The sequence below is a fragment of the Mustelus asterias genome, chromosome 12 (genome assembly GCF_964213995.1).
Source record: "Mustelus asterias chromosome 12, sMusAst1.hap1.1, whole genome shotgun sequence".
NCBI lineage: Eukaryota > Metazoa > Chordata > Chondrichthyes > Carcharhiniformes > Triakidae > Mustelus > Mustelus asterias.
In genome coordinates this window covers 51,403,686-51,425,993 of record NC_135812.1, presented here as the reverse complement: position 1 = coordinate 51,425,993, position 22,308 = coordinate 51,403,686, and the positions used below count along the sequence as shown (strand labels likewise).

General features: G+C 48.5%; 1 protein-coding gene across 3 annotated transcripts in view; it reads left to right on the top strand.

The window, feature by feature from the left end:
- LOC144501450 (phosphorylase b kinase gamma catalytic chain, skeletal muscle/heart isoform-like) overlaps positions 1-22,308 on the top strand; it is a 146,016-nt gene that overhangs the window by 86,631 nt on the left and 37,077 nt on the right. For 2 of the 3 annotated variants that reach the window (XM_078225222.1, XM_078225223.1), the window contains exons 6-7: positions 16,948-17,013; positions 18,679-18,842. In XM_078225222.1, the coding sequence (XP_078081348.1) occupies positions 16,948-17,013; positions 18,679-18,842 (230 nt within the window). The remainder of the gene's footprint in view (positions 1-16,947; positions 17,014-18,678; positions 18,843-22,308) is intronic. The other variant, XM_078225224.1, reaches the window with a different exon arrangement.

The following is a 22,308-nucleotide window of genomic DNA, read 5'->3' as shown; positions in this document are numbered from 1 at the left end:
AAAGATAAGTGGAAAAGTGAATCGTGTGGAGGACGGAGAAGATCTGCAGAGAGATTTGGACAGGCTGAGTGAGTGGGCGAGGATATGGCAAATGGAGTATAACGTTGAGAAATGCGAGGTTATACACTTTGGAGGAAATAATAACAAATGGGATTATTATCTCAATGGAAACAAATTAAAACATGCTACCGTGCAAAGGGACCTGGGGGTCCTTGTGCATGAGACGCAAAAGCCCAGTCTGCAGGTACAACAGGTGATCAAGAAGGCAAATGGGATGTTGGCCTATATTGCGAGGGGGATAGAATATAAAAGCAGGGATGTCTTGATGCACCTGTACAGGGCATTGGTGAGGCCACAGCTGGAATACTGTGTGCAGTATTGGTCCCCTTATATGAGGAAGGATATATTGGCATTGGAGGGAGTGCAGAGAAGGTTCACCAGGTTGATACCGGAGATGAGGGGTTTGGATTATGAGGAGAGGCTGAGGAGATTGGGTTTGTACTCGTTGGAGTTTAGAAGGATGAGGGGGGATCTTATGGAGACTTATAAGATAATGCGGGGGCTGGATAGGGTGGAGGCAGAGAGATTCTTTCCACTTAGTAAGGAAGATAAAACTAGAGGACACAGTCTCAAAATAAAGGGGGGTCGGTTTAAGACAGAGTTGAGGAGGAACTTCTTCTCCCAGAGGGTGGTGAATCTCTGGAATTCTCTGCCCACTGAGGTGGTGGAGGCTACCTCGCTGAATATGTTTAAAGCGCGGATGGATGGATTCCTGATCGGTAAGGGAATTAAGGGTTATGGGGATCAGGCGGGTAAGTGGTACTGATCCACGTCAGATCAGCCATGATCTTATTGAATGGCGGGGCAGGCTCGAGGGGCTAGATGGCCTACTCCTGCTCCTATTTCTTATGTTCTTATGTTCTAAACCAAAACCCCCCGATACACCAAAACCTCTGACACACCAAAACCCCAAAATCCCCATGACACACCAAAACCCAAAGTCCCCAACACAACAAAACCAGAAAGCCCCAACACATCAAAACCCCAAACCCCTGACAAACCAAAACCCCGATACACCAAACCCCCCAACACACCAAAACTCCAAAACCCCCCGACACACCAACACCCCCAAAGAACCAAAATCCCAAAAACCCCCGACACACCAAAACACACGGACACGCTAAAACCCCGAAAACCCCCAAGACACCAAAACCCCAACCCCCGACACACCAAAGCCGCAAAAAACCCCAAAACACCAAACAACCCCGACACACCAAAACCCCCGACAAACCAAAACCCCAAACCCCCGACAAACCAAATCCCCAAAAGGCACCAAAATCCCAAACCCCCCAACACACCAAAACTCCAAAACCCCGCGACGCACCAAAAACCCAAAGCCCCCAACACGCCAAAACCTGTGACACACCAAAAGCCCAAAACTCACCAACACACCAAAACCCCAAAACACATGGACACACGAAAACCCCCAACACACCAAAACCCCAAAGTGCCCCAGCACACCAAAGCCTCAAAGCCCAACACACGAAAACCCCAAATCCCACAACACACTAAAACCTCAAACCCCACGACACACCAAAACTGCAAAACCCCAAACCCACTGACAAACCAAAATTCCAAACCCACCCAGCACAACAAAATGCCAAACCCCAACACACCAAAACCCCATAACCAAAACCCCCGACACACCAAAACCCCAAAGCCCCCGACATGCCGACACACCAAATCCCCCGACACACCAAATCCCCAAAACCACTGACACACCAAAACCCCTGACACACCAAAACCTCAAAACCCCTGACACACCAAAACCTCAAAACCCCTGTCACACCAAACCAACACACCAAAACTACCCGACACACCAAAACCCCGTCACACCAAAACCCCTGACACACCAAAACCCCCAAAACCTTGACTCACCAAAACCCCCGACACACCAAAACCCCAAAACCCCTGACACACCAGAACTCCAAAACCCACAACACACCAAAACCTCCGACACACCAGAACCACATAACACCAACACACCTAAACACCAACTCACCAAAACCCCCAACAAATCAAAACCCTAAAACCCCCGATACACCAAATCCCCCGACACACCAAATCCCCAAAACCACTGACACACCAAAACCCCTGACACACCAAAACCTCAAAACCCTGACACATCAAAACCTCAAAGCCCCTGTCACACCAGAACCCCAAAACCCCCGAAACACCAAAACACCAAAACTACCCGACACACCAAAACCCCGTCACACCAAAACCCCAAAACACCCAACACACCAAAACCCCTAGAAGCCCGACTCACCAAAACCCCCGACACACCAAAACCCCAAAACCCCTGACACACCAGAACTCCAAAACCCACAACACACCAAAACCCCCGACACACCAGAGCCACATAACACTGACACACCAACTCACCAAAACCCCCCAACAAATCAAAACCCTAAAACCCCCGATACACCAAAACCCCTGACGCACCAAAACCTCGAAATCCCAACATACCAAAACCCCAAACCCTCGACACACCAAAACCCACCAACAAATCAAAACCTTAAAACCCCCGACACACCAAAACCCCAAAACCCACCAACAAACCAAACCCCCTGACACACCAAACCCTCTGACACACCAAAACCCCTGACGCACCAGAACTCCAAAACCCACAACACACCAAAACCTCCGACACACCAGAATCACATAACACCGACACACCAACTCACCAAAACCCCAAAACCCCCCAACAAATCAAAACCCTAAAACCCCCGATACACCGAAACCCCTGACACACCAAAACCTCGCAATCCCGACATACCAAAACCCCAAACCCCCGACACACCAAAACCCCAAAACCCACCAACAAACCAAAACCCCAAAGCCCCCGACACACCAAACCCCCTGACACACCAAAATCCCAAAACCCCTGACACACCAGAACTCCAAAACCCCTAACACATGAAAATCCCAAAACCCCGACACACCAAAACCCCAACCCCCAACACACCAAAACTACCCGACACACCAAAACCCCGACACACCAAAACCCCGACACACCAAAACCCCTAAACCCCCGACTCACCAAAACCCCAACACACCAAAAGCCAAAAAACCCCCGACACACCAAAACCCCAACCCCTGACACACCAGAACCCCCAACACACCAGAACCCCAAAACCTACAACACACCAGAACCACATAACATCGACACTCCTAAACGCCAAAACCCCCAACACACGAAAATCCCAAAACCCCGACACACCAAAACTCCCAACACACCAAAACCCCCAAACCCCCGACACACAAAAACCCCCGACACACCAAAACCCCCGACGCACCTAAACCCCAAAACCCCCGACACACCAAAACGCCCAAACCCCCACCACACACCAAAACCCAAAAACCCCGACACACCAAAACCCGAAACTACCTGACACACCAAAACCCCCAACACAACAAAACTCCAAAACCCCAGACACACCACAACCCCCAACCCCCCGACAAACCAAAACCCTGACACACCAAGACCCCAAAACCCCGACACACCAAAACCTCAAAATCGCAACACACCAAAGCCCCAAACCCCCGACACACCAAAATCCCGAACCCCCCCAACAAACCAAAACCCCCCGACACACCAAAACCCCCCGACACACCAAAACCCCCCGACACACCTAAACCCCAAAACCCGCAACACACCAAAACCCCAAAATCCCCGACACACCAAAACCCCCGACACACCTAAACCCCAAAACCCGCAACACACCAAAACGCCCAAACCTCCACCACACACCAAAGCCCCCGACACACCAAAACCCCAGACACACCAAAACCCCAAACCCCCCTGACACATCAAAACTCCAAAACCCCCCAACAAACCAAAACCCCCGACAAACCAAAACCCCCCGACACACCAAAACCCCCCGACACACCAAAACCCCCAACACAACAAAACTCCAAAACCCCTGTAATGTTCTATGTTCTATGTTCTATGACACACCAAAACCCCAAAACCCGCAACACACCAAAATCCCCGACACACCAAAACCCCCCGACACACCAAAACCCCAAAACCCGCAACACCCCAAAATCCCCGACACACCAAAACCCCCGACACACCTAAACCCCAAAACTCGCAACACACCAAAACCCCAAAATCCCCGACACACCAAAACCCCCGACACACCTAAACCCCAAAACCCGCAACACACCAAAACGCCCAAACCTCCACCACACACCAAAGCCCCCGACACACCAAAACCCCAGACACACCAAAACCCCAAACCCCCCTGACACATCAAAACTCCAAAACCCCCCAACAAACCAAAACCCCCGACAAACCAAAACCCCCCGACACACCAAAACCCCCCGACACACCAAAACCCCCCGACACACCTAAACCCCAAAACCCGCAACAGCTCGGGCTGCAGTGGAGAGTGACAGTTGGTGTCTCAGTGAGGGAGTGCTGCTCGGGCTGCAGTGGAGAGTGACAGTTGGTGTCTCAGTGAGGGAGTGCTGCTCGGGCTGCAGTAGAGTGTGACAGTTGGTGTCTCAGTGAGGGAGTGTTGCTCGGGCTGCAGTAGAGAGTGACAGTTGGGGAAGTGTGGGGAAGTTTTTTTTTTTTTTCTTGCTGGTAATGGCTTCAGGGATGGCAGTTCAGGCAGTATGCTGCATCTCCTGTGGGATGTATGTGGTGAGGAAATCCAGTAGTGTTTCAGGAGATTTTAGTTGTAAGAAGTGCATTAGATTGCAGCTTCTGGAGGAGCATGTAAAGGAGCTGGAGGGGGAGGTAGAGGAACTCCGCATAATTCGGGAGGCGGAGGTGGAAGTTGATAGGAGTTATAGAGAAATAGTAACTCCTAGAAATGAGGCTTGGGTCAATGCCAGGAGGAGGGGTAAGAAGCAATCGGGAAGACAATCCCCTGGGGCGGTTCCCCTCCATAATAGGTTTTCGGTGCTGGAGGCTACAGTTGAGGAGGAATCAACTGAGCATAGAGAGCAGATCTCTGGGGGTGAGCCGAGTGAGAAAGCTCAGGTGGTTAGGGGCTGTAAAAGACTGGGCCTTGTGATTGGGGACTCCACAATTAAGGGGACAGATAGGAGGGTCGGAACTAAAGGTAGGGACTCAGGGTTGGTGTGTTGCCTACCAGGGGCTGGGGTCCGGGATGTGTCTGACAGGGTATTCAGGACTCTTAGGGGGGAGGGAGATAAACCACAAGTTATTGTACATGTGGGGACACACGACATAGGGAGGATAGGGGAAGGGGATATTAGGCAGGGATTTATGGAGTTGGGGTGGAAACTAAAGGCCAAGACTGACAGAGTGGTTATCTCTGGACTCTTGCCTGTACCACGGGATAGTTTAGAGAGGAATAGGGAGAGGGAAGGTTTGAATTCATGGCTGAGGGGATGGTGCAGGAGGGAGGGGTTCAGGTACTTAAGCAATTGGGGCTCGTACTGGGGAAGGTGTGACCTCTATGAGAAGGATGGTCTACACCTTAATCAGAAGGGGACCAATATCCTGGGGGGTAAATTTGCTAAGGCCATGCAAGGAGGTTTAAACTGATTCGGGGGGGGGGAGGGATCCTGAGTAGTGGGGCTGAAAGTGAGGGATGCATGGATGGGGACTGCAATGCACGGCATTGCAGAGGTGGGGTGGAGCAGGGTTTGAAATGTGTATACTTCAATGCCAGGAGTATTCGCAATAAAGTGGGTGAACTTGCAGCGTGGATCAGTACCTGGGACTTCGATGTTGTGGCTATTTCAGAGACATGGATAGAGCAGGGGCAGGAATGGATGCTGCAGGTCCCGGGGTTCAAATGTTTTAGTCGAAGTAGGGAAGGAGGTAGAAGAGGGGGAACATAGAACATAGAACATAGAACATTACAGCGCAGAACAGGCCCTTCGGCCCACGATGTTGCACCGACCAGTTAAAAAAAAAAACTGTGACCCTCCAACCTAAACCAATTTCTTTTCGTCCATGAACCTATCTACGGATCTCTTAAACGCCCCCAAACTAGGCGCATTTACTACTGATGCTGGCAGGGCATTCCAATCCCTCACCACCCTCTGGGTAAAGAACCTACCCCTGACATCGGTTCTATAACTACCCCCCCTCAATTTAAAGCCATGCCCCCTCGTGCTGGATTTCTCCATCAGAGGAAAAAGGCTATCACTATCCACCCTATCTAAACCTCTAATCATCTTATATGTTTCAATAAGATCCCCTCTTAGCCGCCGCCTTTCCAGCGAAAACAATCCCAAATCCCTCAGCCTCTCCTCATAGGATCTCCCCTCCATACCAGGCAACATCCTGGTAAACCTCCTCTGCACCCTCTCCAAAGCCTCCACATCCTTCCTGTAATGTGGGGACCAGAACTGCACACAGTACTCCAAGTGCGGCCGCACCAGAGTTGTGTACAGTTGCAACATAACGCTACGACTCCTAAATTCAATCCCCCTACCAATAAACGCCAAGACACCATATGCCTTCTTAACAACCTTATCTACTTGATTCCCAACTTTCAGGGATCTATGCACACATACACCTAGATCCCTCTGCTCCTCCACACTATTCAAAGTCCTCCCGTTAGCCCTATACTCAACACATCTGTTATTCCTACCAAAGTGAATTACCTCACACTTCTCCGCATTAAACTCCATCCGCCACCTCTCGGCCCAACTTTGCAACCTGTCTAAGTCTTCCTGCAAACTACGACACCCTTCCTCACTGTCTACCACACCACCGACTTTGGTGTCATCAGCAAATTTGCTAATCCACCCAACTATACCCTCATCCAGATCATTAATAAATATTACAAACAGCAGTGGCCCCAAAACAGATCCCTGAGGTACACCACTTGTAACCGCACTCCATGATGAATATTTACTATCAACCACCACCCTCTGTTTCCTATCCGCTAGCCAATTCCTGATCCAATTTCCTAGATCCAATTTCCTAGGGGAGGGGTAGCATTATTGGTCAGAGATTGTATCACAGTGTCAGAGAGGAGATTTGATGAGGACTTATCTGTTGAGGTAGTATGGGCGGAGATTAGAAATAGGAGAGGAGAGGTCACCCTGTTGGGAGTCTTTTATAGACCTCCTAAAAGTTCTAGAGAGGTTGAGGAAAGGATTGCGGAGTCAATCCTGCTTAGGAGTGAAAGTAATAGGGCAATTGTTATGGGGGATTTTAACTTGACTAATATTGACTGGAATTGTTATAGCTCTAGCTCGTTAGAGGGGTCAGTTTTTGTTCAAAGCGTGCAGGAAGGTTTTTTGACTCAGTATGTAGACAGGCCAACTAGAGGTGAGGCTATATTGGATCTGGTGCTGGGAAATGAGCCAGACCAGGTGCTAGACTTCGAAGTTGGTGTGCATTTTGGTGATAGTGACCACAATTCGGTTACGTTCACCTTAGTGATGGAAAGGGATAGGCATGAACCTCGGGCCAGTGGTTTTAGCTGGGGGAAGGGTAATTATGAGGCTATTAGGAGAGAATTAGGAAACATAGGTTGGACTAGGAGATTACAGGGACTGGGAACGTCCGACATGTGGAGTTTTTTCAAGGAGCAGCCACTGCGAGTCTGTGAGAGGTATGTCCCTGTCAGGCAAGGAGGAATTGGTAGGGCTAGGGAACCGTGGTGCACCAAAAAAGTTTCTTTGTTGGTTAAAAAGAAAAAGGAGGCTTATGTTCGGATGAGACGTGAGCACTCGGGTAGTGCACTAGAAAGCTTTAGATTGGCTAAGAGGGAGTTGAAGAGCGAGCTTAGAAGGGCTAAAAGGGGACATGAGAAGACTTTGGCGGATAGGGTTAAAGAGAATCCTAAGGCGTTCTATAGGTATGTCAAGAACAGAAGGTTGGTTAGGGCAAGTTTAGGGCCAGTTATAGATGGCAGAGGGAAGTTATGTGTGGAACCGGAGGAGATTGGTGAAGCATTGAACCAATATTTCTCTTCGGTGTTCACGCAAGGGGACATGAATATAGCTGAGGAGGACACTGGGTTGCAAGGGAGTAGAATAGACAGTATTACAGTTGATCAGGAGGATGTGCAGGATATTCTGGAGGGTCTGAAAATAGATAAATCCCCTGGTCCGGATGGGATTTATCCAAGGATTCTCTGGGAGGCAAGAGAAGTGATTGCAGAGCCTCTGGCTCTGATCTTCAGGTCGTCGTTGGCCTCTGGTATAGTACCAGAAGATTGGAGGTTAGCGAATGTTGTCCCATTGTTTAAGAAGGGGAACAGAGACTTCCCCGGGAATTATAGACCGGTGAGTCTCACTTCTGTTGTCGGCAAGATGTTGGAAAAAATTATAAGGGATAGGATTTATAGTTATTTGGAGAGTAATGAATTGATAGGTGATAGTCAGCATGGTTTTGTGGCAGGTAGGTCGTGCCTTACTAACCTTATTGAGTTTTTTGAGAAAGTGACCAAGGAGGTGGATGGGGGCAAGGCAGTGGACGTGGTATATATGGATTTTAGTAAGGCGTTTGATAAGGTTCACCATGGTAGGCTTCTGCAGAAAATGCAGATGTATGGGATTGGGGGTGATCTAGGAAATTGGATCAGGAATTGGCTAGCGGATAGGAAACAGAGGGTGGTGGTTGATAGTAAATATTCATCATGGAGTGCGGTTACAAGTGGTGTACCTCAGGGATCTGTTTTGGGGCCACTGCTGTTTGTAATATTTATTAATGATCTGGATGAGGGTATAGTTCTTGGAAGTGCAGGGTCGGATTAAGACAAGTCAGCATGGATTTAGTAAGGGGAGGTCGTGCCTGACAAACCTGTTAGAGTTCTTTGAAGAGATAACAAATAGGTTAGACCAAGGAGAGCCAATGGATGTTATCTATCTTGACTTCCAAAAGGCCTTTGACAAGGTGCCTCACGGGAGACTGCTGAGTAAAATAAGGGCCCATGGTATTCGAGGCAAGGTACTAACATGGATTGACGATTGGCTGTCAGACAGAAGGCAGAGAGTTGGGATAAAAGGTTCTTTCTCAGAATGGCAACCGGTGACAAGTGGTGTCCCGCAGGGTTCAGTGTTGGGGCCACAGCTGTTCTCTTTATATATTAACGATCTAGATGACGGGACTGGGAGCATTCTGGCCAAGTTTGCCGATGATACAAAGATAGGTGGAGGGGCAGGTAGTATTGAGGAGGTGGGGAGGCTGCAGAAAGATTTAGACAGTTTAGGAGAGTGGTCCAAGAAGTGGCTGATGAAATTCAACGTGGGCAAGTGCGAGGTCGTACACTTTGGAAAAAAGAATAGAGGCATGGACTATTTTCTAAACGGTGACAAAATTCATAATGCTAAAGTGCAAAGGGACTTGGGAGTCCTAGTCCAGGATTCTCTAAAGGTAAACTTGCAGGTTGAGTCCGTAATTAAGAAAGCAAATGTAATGTTGTCATTTATCTCAAGAGGCTTGGAATACAAAAGCAGGGATGTACTTCTGAGGCTTTATAAAGCACTGGTTAGGCCCCATTTGGAGTACTGTGAGCAATTTTGGGCCCCACACCTCAGGAAGGACATACTGGCACTGGAGCGGGTCCAGCGGAGATTCACACGGATGATCCCAGGAATGGTAGGCCTGACATACGATGAACGTCTGAGGATCGTGGGATTATATTCATTGGAGTTTAGGAGGTTGAGGGGAGATCTGATAGAAACTTACAAGATAATGAACGGCTTAGATAGGATGGACGTAGGGAAGTTGTTTCCATTAACAGGGGAGACTAGGACGCGGGGGCACAGCCTTAGAATAAAAGGGAGTCACTTTAGAACAGAGATGAGGAGAAATTTCTTCAGCCAGAGAGTGGTGGGTCTGTGGAATTCATTGCCACAGAGGGCTGTGGAGGCCGAGACGTTGAGCGTCTTCAAGACAGAAATTGATAAATTCTTGATTTCTCGAGGAATTAAGGGCTATGGGGAGAGAGCGGGTAAATAGAGTTGAAATCAACCATGATTGAATGGTGGAGTGGACTCGATGGGCCGAATGGCCTTACTTCCGCTCCTATGTCTTATGGTCTTATAGTTGGGTGGATTAGCAAATTTGCTGATGACACCAAAGTCGGTGGTGTGGTAGACAGTGAGGAAGGGTGTCGTAGTTTGCAGGAAGACTTAGACAGGTTGCAAAGTTGGGCCGAGAGGTGGCGGATGGAGTTTAATGCGGAGAAGTGTGAGGTAATTCACTTTGGTAGGAATAACAGATGTGTTGAGTATAGGGCTAACGGGAGGACTTTGAATAGTGTGGAGGAGCAGAGGGATCTAGGTGTATGTGTGCATAGATCCCTGAAAGTTGGGAATCAAGTAGATAAGGTTGTTAAGAAGGCATATGGTGTCTTGGCGTTTATTGGTAGGGGGATTGAATTTAGGAGTCGTAGCGTTATGTTGCAACTGTACACAACTCTGGTGCGGCCGCACTTGGAGTACTGTGTGCAGTTCTGGTCCCCACATTACAGGAAGGATGTGGAGGCTTTGGAGAGGGTGCAGAGGAGGTTTACCAGGATGTTGCCTGGTATGGAGGGGAGATCCTATGAGGAGAGGCTGAGGGATTTGGGATTGTTTTCGCTGGAAAGGCGGCGGCTAAGAGGGGATCTTATTGAAACATATAAGATGATTAGAGGTTTAGATAGGGTGGATAGTGATAGCCTTTTTCCTCTGATGGAGAAATCCAGCACGAGGGGGCATGGCTTTAAATTGAGGGGGGGTAGTTATAGAACCGATGTCAGGGGTAGGTTCTTTACCCAGAGGGTGGTGAGGGATTGGAATGCCCTGCCAGCATCAGTAGTAAATGCGCCTAGTTTGGGGGCGTTTAAGAGATCCGTAGATAGGTTCATGGACGAAAAGAAATTGGTTTAGGTTGGAGGGTCACAGTTTTTTTTTTTAACTGGTCGGTGCAACATCGTGGGCCGAAGGGCCTGTTCTGCGCTGTAATGTTCTATGTTCTATGTTCTATGACACACCAAAACCCCAAAACCCGCAACACACCAAAATCCCCGACACACCAAAACCCCCCGACACACCAAAACCCCAAAACCCGCAACACACCAAAATCCCCGACACACCAAAACCCCCGACACACCAAAACCCCCGACACACCTAAACCCCAAAACCCGCAACACACCAAAACCCCAAAATCCCCGACACACCTAAACCCCCGACACACCTAAACCCCAAAACCCGCAACACACCAAAACGCCCAAACCTCCACCACACACCAAAGCCCCCGACACACCAAAACCCCAGACACACCAAAACCCCAAACCCCCCTGACACATCAAAACTCCAAAACCCCCCAACAAACCAAAACCCCCGACAAACCAAAACCCTAAATGCCCAACACACCAAAACCCCCCAACACAACAAAACCCCCCAACACAACAAAACCCCCCAACACAACAAAACCCCCAACCCCTCCCGACACATCAAAATGCCCAAACCCCCACCACACACCAAAACCCAAAAACCCCGAAATACCAAAACCCCAAACCCACCAACAAACCAAAGCCCCAACCCCCCGACACAAAACTCCAAAACCCCCCAAAACATCAAAACCCCCCAAAACATCAAAATCCCAAACCCCCCAAAACATCAAAACCCCCCAAAACATCAAAACCCCAAACCCACCCCACACACCAAAACCTCCCCCCCCCGACACACCAAAACCTCCCCCCCCGACACACCAAAACCTCCCCCCCCGACACTCCAAAAACACCCCCCCGACACTCCAAAAACACCCCCCCGACACTCCAAAAACACCCCCCCGACACTCCAAAAACACCCCCCCCGACACTCCAAAAACACCCCCTCCGACACTCCAAAAACACCCCCCCCGACACTCCAAAAACACCCCCCCCCCGACACTCCAAAAACACCCCCCCCCGACACTCCAAAAACACCCCCCCCTGACACTCCAAAAACACCCCCCCCGACACTCCAAAAACACCCCCCCCCGACACTCCAAAAACACCCCCCCCGACACTCCAAAAACACCCCCCCCGACACTCCAAAAACACCCCCCCCGACACTCCAAAAACACCCCCCCCGACACTCCAAAAACACCCCCCCCGACACTCCAAAAACACCCCCCCCGACACTCCAAAAACACCCCCCCCGACACTCCAATACCCCCCCGACACTCCAATACCCCCCCGACACTCCAATACCCCCCCGACACTCCAATACCCCCCCGACACTCCAATACCCCCCCGACACTCCAATACCCCCCCGACACTCCAATACCCCCCCCCGACACTCCAATACCCCCCCCGACACTCCAATACCCCCCCCGACACTCCAATACCCCCCCGACACTCCAATACCCCCCCCGACACTCCAATACCCCCCCCCGACACTCCAATACCCCCCCCGACACTCCAATACCCCCCCCGACACTCCAATACCCCCCCCGACACTCCAATACCCCCCCGACACTCCAATACCCCCCCGACACTCCAATACCCCCCCGACACTCCAATACCCCAAAATCCCCCGGCACACCAAAACCCCAAACCCACCAACAAACCAAAACCCCAACCCCCCGACACAAAATCCCAAAACTTCCCGAGACACCAAAATCCCAAACTACCCGACAAACTAAAACCCCAAACCTTTGACACACCAAAACCCCCAACAAACCGGAACCCCAAAATCCCCGACACACCTAAACCCCAAAACCCTGATACACCAAAACCCCCCAACACACTGAAACCCCAAAACCCTCGACACACCAAAACCCCAAAATCCCTGACACACCAAAACACCAAAACCCCCGACACAGCAAAACCCCAAAGCCCCGACACACAAAACCCCCGACACACCAAAAACCCCCGACACACCAAAAACCCCCGACACACCAAAAACCCCCATCACACCAAAAACCCCCATCACACCAAAAACCCCAAAACCCCCTGACACACCAAAACCCCCGACACACCAAAAACCCCCATCACACCAAAAACCCCAAAACCCCCTGACACACCAAAACCCCAAAACCCCCGACACACCAAAAACCCCCATCACACCAAAAACCCCAAAACCCCCTGACACACCAAAACCCCAAAACCCCCGACACACCAAAAACCCCCATCACACCAAAAACCCCAAAACCCCCTGACACACCAAAACCCCAAAACCCCCGACACACCAAAAACCCCCATCACACCAAAAACCCCAAAACCCCCTGACACACCAAAACCCCAAAACCCCCGACACACCAAAAACCCCCATCACACCAAAAACCCCAAAACCCCCTGACACACCAAAACCCCAAAACCCCCGACACACCAAAAACCCCCATCACACCAAAAACCCCAAAACCCCCTGACACACCAAAACCTCAAAACCCCCAACACACCAAAAGCCTCCGACACACCAAAAACCCCAAAACCTCCGACACACCAAAATCCCAAAACACCCCGACGCACTAAAATCACATTTGCTCATCCAAATATTCTTTAAAGGTCAGGTTTCCAGCCTCCACTAGCTTCCCAGGCAGTGCATTCCAGATTCCCACCACCCCAAGTGAAAAAGTTTTTTCTCAAACCAGTCAATCAAATCCCCCTCGGCCTCAGTTGAAGCCAAGATATTGGACGAGATTTTAACGCCTCGCTCATCCCAAAATCATAAAATCCAACCCGAGGTCAGTGGATGTTTCCATGCTCTGCCCCTCATCTGCTCCGATTCCCATGGCAGACGGGCCATAAAATTCCAGCCATCATTTCTCCTTCTTGCAGGAATTTACTCCTTAATTAATAATGTTTTGCCACCTGCCTTTTTGCATCCTCCTCTGTTTCACCTAAAGATCCTATATCCCAGAATGTTGTGTTGCCAATCCTGCCCTTCCCTCAACCATGTTTCTCTGATAGTGACAAAATCACACTTCCATGTGTCAATCCATGCCTTTAACTCATCAGTTTTACCCTATTGTACTCCCAACACTTAAATAAAGACCATCCAGCCTCGCCTTACCCTCTTGACACTCAACGTAGCTGAACTCACTCTGACTTGCTTCCTTTGCTGCACATGATGTGTCTCCTTTTGGATTGATTTTGCTGGTCTTTCGGGGTGGTTTTGGCATGTTTATTAAATTGTTTGACTTTTGTGATATTATACTGAAGGCGAATATCACGTGACATTATCTTGAAGAAGAACAGGGCAGCTTTCCCCAATTCCCCAGTCAATCTTTCTTCCTCAACCAATGTGAGAAAAAGTGGATGTTCCAGTCACTGCCAACTTGTTCTTTCTGGGATCTTGCTGTCACATATCCTACATTCCACCAGTCACTTACAACCAATGAAGTACTTCATTGTAAACTAATGTAAATGCAAACCTGTCGTCATGGACAATGTTCCACAAATGCAAGCATTTTTTTCTTCCAATCCTCGGCACAGGCGGCACAATAGCACAGTGGTTAGCACTGTTGCTTCACAGCTCCAGGGACCTGGGTTCGATTCCCGGCTTGGGTCACTGTCTGTGTGAAGTTTGCACATTCTCCTCGTGTCTGCGTGGGTTTCCTCCGGGTGCTCCGGTTTCCTCCCACAGTCCAAAGATGTGCCTGAGATGCGTTGGTTAGAAGGATTAGTGGGTAAATATATAGGGATATGGGGGTAGGGTCTGGGTGGGATTGTGGTCGGTGCAGACCCAATGGGCCAAATGGCCTCTTTCTGCACTGTAGGGTTTCTGTGATTCTATGATTCTCTCCTCATCCTGGTAACGCTCTCAGATACCTGCACTCATCTAATTCAGAGCTCATAGAAACCTCATAGTGCAAAAGGAGGCTATTCAGCTCATCGAGTCTGCACTTATTCGTACCCAGGCTTACTCTGTAGCCCCACATATTTACCCCACTAATCCCCCACCCTTGGGACACTCAGGGGCCAATGGCCACTTCAGCTAACCTGCGGATCTGTTGAACATCACTGATTTGAATTATTTCAGTAAGAAGTCTCACAACACCAGGTTAAAGTCCAACAGGTTTATTTGGTAGAACAAGCCGCTAGCTTTCGGAGCGCTGCCCCTTCATCAGGTGAGTGGGAGTTCTATTCACAAACAGGTCATATGAAGACACAAACTCAGTTTACAAAATAATGGTTGGAATGCGAGTCTTTACAGATAATCAAGTCCTAAAGGTACAGACAATGTGAGTGGAGAGAGCGTTAAGCACAGGTTAAAGAGATGTGTATTGTCTCCAGCCAGGACAGTTAGTGAGATTTTGCAAGCCCAGGCAAGTCGTGGGGGTTACAGATAGTGTGACATGAACCCAAGATCCCGGTTGAGGCCGTCTTCATGTGTGCGGAACTTGGCTATCAGTCTCTGCTCAGCGACTCTGCTTTGTCGTGTGTCGTGAAGGCCACCTTGGAGAACGCTTACCCAAAGATCAGAGGCCGAATGCCCGTGACCGCTGAAGTGCTCCCCAACAGGAAGAGAACACTCTTGCCTGGTGATTGTTGAGCGGTGTTCATTCATCCGTTGTCGTAGCGTCTGCATGGTTTCCCCAATGTACCATGGCTCGGGACATCCTTTCCTGGCATGGTACATCCCAAGGCATGGTACATTGGGGAGACCATGCAGATGCTACGACAACAGATGAATGAACACCGCTCGACAATCACCAGAGACTGATAGCCAAGTTCCTCACACATGAGGACGGCCTCAACCGGGATCTTGGGTTCATGTCACACTATCTGTAACCCCCACGACTTGCCTGGGCTTGCAAAATCTCACTAACTGTCCTGGCTGGAGAATCATAGAATCATAGAAACCCTACAGCACAGAAAGAGGCCATTCAGCCCATCGAGTCTGCACCGACCACAATCCCACCCAGGCCCTACCCCCATATCCCTACATATTTACCCACTAATCCCTCTAACCTACGCATCTCAGGATACTAAAGGGCAATTTTAGCATGGCCAATCAACCTAACCCGCACATCTTTGGACTGTGGGAGGAAACCGAAGCACCCAGAGGAAACCCACGCAGACACGAGGAGAATGTGCAAACTCCACACAGACAGTGACCCGAGCCAGGAATCGAACACAGGTCCCTGGAGCTGTGAAGCAGCAGTGCTCACCACTGTGCTACCGTGCCGCAATACACATCTCTTTAACCTGTGCTTAACCCTCTCTCCACTCACATTGTCTGTACCTTTAAGACTTGATTACCTGTAAAGACTCGCATTCCAACCATTATTTTCTAAATTGAGTTTGTGTCTTTATATGCCCTGTTTGTGAACAGAACTCCCACTCACCTGATGAAGGGGCAGCGCTCCGAAAGCTAGTGGCGTTTGTTACCAAATAAACCTGTTGGACTTTAACCTGGTGTTGTGAGACTTCTTAATGTGCTTACCCCGTCCAACACCGGTATCTCCACATCATTGAATTATTTCACCATTTACAATCATCCCTTTAGTTGTCTCGCTCCAGAGCTCCCTCCCCGATAAAATAACTCCACCAAGGCCAATGTCCCATCAAGAAATCCAGATTTATTTCCAATAGCTAGCAACACTGTGACAGGTACTTCCCAGAACAGAGTATACACCCCGAGTGCTGGTAACCCGGACACTCCACATTATCTATCTCTGCAGGACTCCCGGATTGGACAGCACGAATTGCCTCAATCACCGAGCTCGCATTCTAACAAGTCCACCCCATGAACCTCGCTAAAACCATTACCCATATTTTTCAGTCTGTCCACCTCACCTTCTTTAACACCTACCTGACTGTGCAAACTCTGGCCCAATATTTCTTTGGTTCAATGTTAGTTTCCTAATGCCTCCTGTGGCATACCTCAGGACAATTTGTCCTGTTAAAGAGGTAAAATAAATGTAAATTTTTATTGGGTTCTCATATTCATATGGACTAAGCTGGCCACGAGACAATCCAACATCTATTGTCATATCTTTAAATGTTCCTATATCGATAGGATGAAGAGAGGAGAGCTGTTTGACTACCTCACTGAAAAGGTTTCTTTAAGTGAAAAAGAAGCAAGGTGAGTGAATCGATGTCTAATACCTAAACACTTCATCATTCAGACTCACTTCAATCACACGTCAGTCTGAGAAAGATTGATTTTGGCTCCCGCTGACTGAACACAGTCACAGTTGGAATGTTGGCATGCATGTTTGATTGGTTAGATTTAAACATGGAGTTGTGGGTAAGGTGGGAGGACGGTGAGTTTGGGGGTAGGCTGGTAGCTTGCAGACACCGAGGGCAGATTGCATGCTGGCCCTCATACATCCCCCATTCAAATAAAAGAGGCTACAGATCACCTAACTGAGACTTTTAGGGATTCACTATCATAACTGATAGCTCATCACACACATTATCACTTCAAATTGAAACCTGGTGACATCCTAAAACTGGAGAGTCAATGCACTGGAATCAATAAGAGTTGAACTGCTTCCTGCAACATCCTCTGTGGTCTGTTCCATGGCACGGCATACAGTACACAGCACTGCTGTCAATCTTCATGCTGCTCAATGTTTATCCTCTTTCTTCATAACAAAACATGCATTTTACAGTGACTAGCCCAGGCCCAAATATCATCAATGACCTTCCTTCCATTAGAAGGTCAGAAGTGGGGATGTTTGCCAACGACTGCACAACGTTCACCATTCGCAACTCCTCAGATGCTGAAGCAGTCCATGCCCAAATGCAGCAAGATCTGGACAATATCCAGGCTTGGGCTGACAAGTGGCAAGTAACATTCGTGACACACAAGTGCCAGGCAATTACATCTTCAACAAGGGAGGATCTACCACCCCTTGACATTCAATGGCGTTACCATCACTGAATCCCCCACAATCAACATCCTGGGGGTTACCACTGACCAGAAACTGAACTCGCCATGTAAATACCATGGCTATCAGAACAGGTCAAAGGCTAGGAATCCTATGACGAGTAACTCGCCTTCTGACTCTCCAAAACCTGTCCACCATCTACAAAGCACAAGTCAGGAGTGTGATGGAAAACACTGCATTTTTCTGGATGAGTGCAGCTCTAACACTCAAGAAGTTCAATACCATCCAGACAAAGCAGCCCCATCTGATAGCTAACCCTTCCCAAACATTCACTGCCTCCATCACCAACGCACAATGACAGCCGTGTGTACCATCTTCAAGATGCACAGCAGGAACTCACCAAGGCTCGTTCGACAGCACCTTCCAAACCCACGACCTCTACCATCTAAACATACAAGGGCAGCAGATAGCTGGGAACACCACCATCTGAAAATTCCCCTCCAAGTCACTCACCTTCACTGTCGCAGGATTCCAAAATCTTGGAATTCCCTAACAGCACTGTGGTGTACCTACACCACATGGACTGCAGGGGGTTCAGGAAGGCAGCTCATTATCACATTCTCAAGGGCAATTAGGGATAGACAATAAATGCTGGCCTAGCCAATGATGCACACATCCTGCAAATGGATAGAAAACCCAAATTACTGGCAATAGGAGTTACTGATCACTCTCCACCTACACTGTGAGAGGTGAACAATGTGAACTGAGAGGAGAGGTGGGTCCAGCTGTGGTACCTTCCATTAGTCTGCAGCCTCTTGATAGATACTCGCTGCCCAATAGAAATAGGGGGTGAGCGACAGGGAGTCGGGCTATCAGCGCACAGAAGCCATTAAAAATATATTCCTTTCTTCTAGAATCATCATGAGAGCACTGCTCGAGGTCGTTCAGTTCCTGCATTCCAAGAACATAGTACATCGAGACCTCAAACCAGAAAACGTTCTTCTTGATGACAACATGAACATCAAGTTATCTGATTTTGGATTTTCATTGCAACTTGAACAGGGCAAAAAGCTGAGAGGTAAGAAGAGAGTTTCTTGTTGATGAAGTGGCTCAGGGAATGAGGATACAAGCATAAACTGTGATTTAGAGATTTAAGGTAAGGCGCAGGAGGTTTAGAGGGGATTTGAAGAAAAATCTTTTTACCCAGAGGATGGTGGGAATCTGGAACTCACTGCCTGAAAGGGTGGGAGAGACAGACATCCTCACAGCATTTAAATGAACATTTGAAACACAAACAGCATACAAGGCTACGGACTAAGTGCTGGAAATGGGATTCAAATAGATGGGTATTTGATGGTCAGCAAAGACACAATGGGTCAAATGGTCTCTTTCTGTGATGTAAAACTCAATGATCTTTCGCCAATCCTCATTCACCAGAAGAAAAGTAAAAGAAAGAGGAATATTTCAACAGCCATGAGTTTGGCACAACTGAGAGTTTGACACGGGGAAGGGAATCTTGGGGGAGCTGGTCTTGCCTGTTGGCTGATAAGCCAGTGAGAGACCCCTTGCTGCCTGTTTTTGAAAAGGCTGTCCAAACCACATGCCAATCAGGTAGTGGTGAGGCCAGCTATCCCCTGGAATGAAGATTCCCGGCATGGAAATCAGGCCGATTGACAGTTGCCGGTCAAAGGCCAGCAGCTCTGAGCACTGAGGAGACCTGTGCTGCTGAAGGAAAAGGCAAGGGAGTCTGCAGATCGCAGAGTGACCCTGTGGGGAGCAGTTTAAGGGGTCGCTGGGAGAGGGGTACAGATAGCAAGGCATAGGAACAACATAGGAAAATAGAAATTAGTAGCAGAAGTAGGCACTTCAGCCCTTCGAGCCTGCTCTGCCATTCAATCAGATCATGGCTGATCTCTCCCTGGTCTCAAATCCACCTCCCCACCTGTTCCCCATATCCCTTTTTTAATCAGAAATATGCCTACCTCCTTCTTGAAACCATTCAACGATTCAGACAGGTACAGCAGGCAGTAAAGAAGACAAATGATACATTGGCCTTCAAAGCGAGAGGATTTGAGTATAGGGATAGGGATATTTCGCTGCAATTGTATAGGGCGTTGGTGAGGCCACACCTTGAGTATTGTGTGCAGTTTTGGTGTCCTTTTCTGAGGGAGGATGTCCTTGCTATGGAGGGAGTACAGAAAAGGTTTACCAGACTGATTCCTGGGATGGTAGGTCTCTCATATGAGGAGAGACTATGTCAGTTAGGGTTATATTAGGGGATAGATAGAGTGAACGTTCAAAGACTATTTCCTCGGGTGGATGGAGCTATTACAAGGGGACATAACTATAGGGTTCATGGTGGGAGATATAGGAAGGATGTCCGAGGTAGGTTCTTTACGCAGAGAGTGGTTGGGGTGTGGAGTGGACTGCCTGCAGTGATAGTGGAGTCAGCACTTTAGGAACATTTAAGCGGTTATTGGATAGGCACATGGAGCACACCAGGATGATAGGGAGTGGGATAGCTTGATCTTGGTTTCAGATAAAGCTCGGCACAACATCGTGGGCCAAAGGGCCTGTTCTGTTCTGTCCTGTACTGTTCTATGTCCTACGTATATTCATTGGAGTTTAGAAGAGTGAGACGTGATCTCATAGAAACTTATAAAATTCTAACAGAGTTAGACAGGGTAGATTCAGAAAGAATGTTCCCAATGGTGGGGGAGTCCAGAACTAGGGGTCATAGTTTGAGGTTAAGGAGTAGATCTTTTAGGACTGAGGTGAAGAGAAATTTGTTCACCCAGAGGGTGGTGAATGTGTGGAATTCACTACCACAGAATGTAGTTGAGGCCAAAATGTTGTCTGATTTCAAGAAGAAATTAGATATAGCTCTTGGGGCTATATCTATGGCAGATATGGGGGGGAAGGGGGGAATTCGATGATCAGCCATGATCAAAATGAATGGCGGAACAGGTTTGAAGGACCGAATGGCCTCTCATGCTTCTAATTTCTATGTTTCCATGACTCCACTGCGCTATGGGACAGCGAGTTCCACAAATTCTGCGAGAAGTAGTTCCTCCTCATCTCAGTTTTAAATCTATTGCTTCTCGACCTGTGCCTGTGACCTCTTGTTCTAGATTGCCCTGTAAGAGGAAACATCTGGTCTACATTTACTTTATCAGTCCCTTTTAAAATGTTATACACCTCAATCAAATCCCCTCTCATCCATCTAAACTCAGCGAGTATAAGGAGTAAAAGAATGACTAGGGTAAGATTAGGGCCAGTCAAGGACAGGAGTGGGAAGTTGTGCGTGGAGTCTGAAGAGATAGGAGAGGCATAAAATGAATATTTTTCGTCGGTATTCACACAGGAGAGGGACAGTGTTGTTGAGGGGAGTACTGAGATGCAGGCTGTTGGACTGGATGGGATTGATGTTCATAAGGAGGAGGTGTTAGCAATTCTGGAAAGGGTAAAAATAGATAAGTCCCCTGGGCCGGATGGGATTTATCCTAGGATTCTCTGGGAGGCTAGAGAGGAGATTGCAGAGCCTTTGGCTTTGATCTTTGTGTCATCATTGTCTACAGGAACAGTGCCAGAAGACTGGAGGATAGCAAATGTTGTCCCCTTGTTCAAGAAGGGGAGTAGGGACAACCCTGGTAATTATAGACCGGTGAGCCTTACTTCTGTTGTGGGCAAAGTATTGGAAAGGATTATAAGAGATAGGATTTATAATCACCTAGAAAGGAATAATTTGATTAGGGATAGTCAGCACGGTTTTGTGAAGGGTAGGTCGTGCCTCACAAACCTTATTGAGTTCTTTGAGAAGGTGACCAAAGAGGTGGATGAGGGTAAAGCGGTTGATGTGGTGTATATGGATTGCAGCAAAGCGTTTGATAAGGTTCCCCATGGTAAGCTTTTGCAGAAAATACGGACACATGGGATTGAGGGTGATTTAGTGGTTTGGATCAAGAATTGGCTAGCTGTAAGAAAACAAAGGGTGGTGGTTGATGGGAAATATTCATCCTGGAGTTCAGTTACTAGTGGTGTACCGCAGGAATCTGTTTTGGGGCCACTGCTGTTTGTCATTTTTATTAATGACCTGGACGAGGGCGTGGAAGGATGGATTAGTAAATTTGCGGATGACACAAAAGTCGGTGGAGTTGTAGACAGTGCGGAGGGAAGTGGCAGGTTACAGAGGGACATAGATAGGCTGCAGAGCTGGGCTGAGAGGTGGCAAATGGAGTTTAATGCGGAAAAGTGTGAGGTGATTCACTTTGGAAGGAGTAACAGGAATACAGAGTACTGGGCTAATGGTAAGATACTTGGTCGTGTGGATGAACAGAGGGATCTGGGTGTCCATGTGCATAGATCCCTGAAAGTTGGCACCCAGGTTGATAGGGTTGTTAAGAAGGCGTACAGTGTGTTAGCTTTTATTGGTAGAGGGATTGAGTTTCGGAGCCAGGAGGTCATGTTGCAACTGTACAAAACTCTGGTGCGGCCGCATTTGGAGTATTGCGTACAGTTCTGGTCGCCCTATTATAGGAAAGATG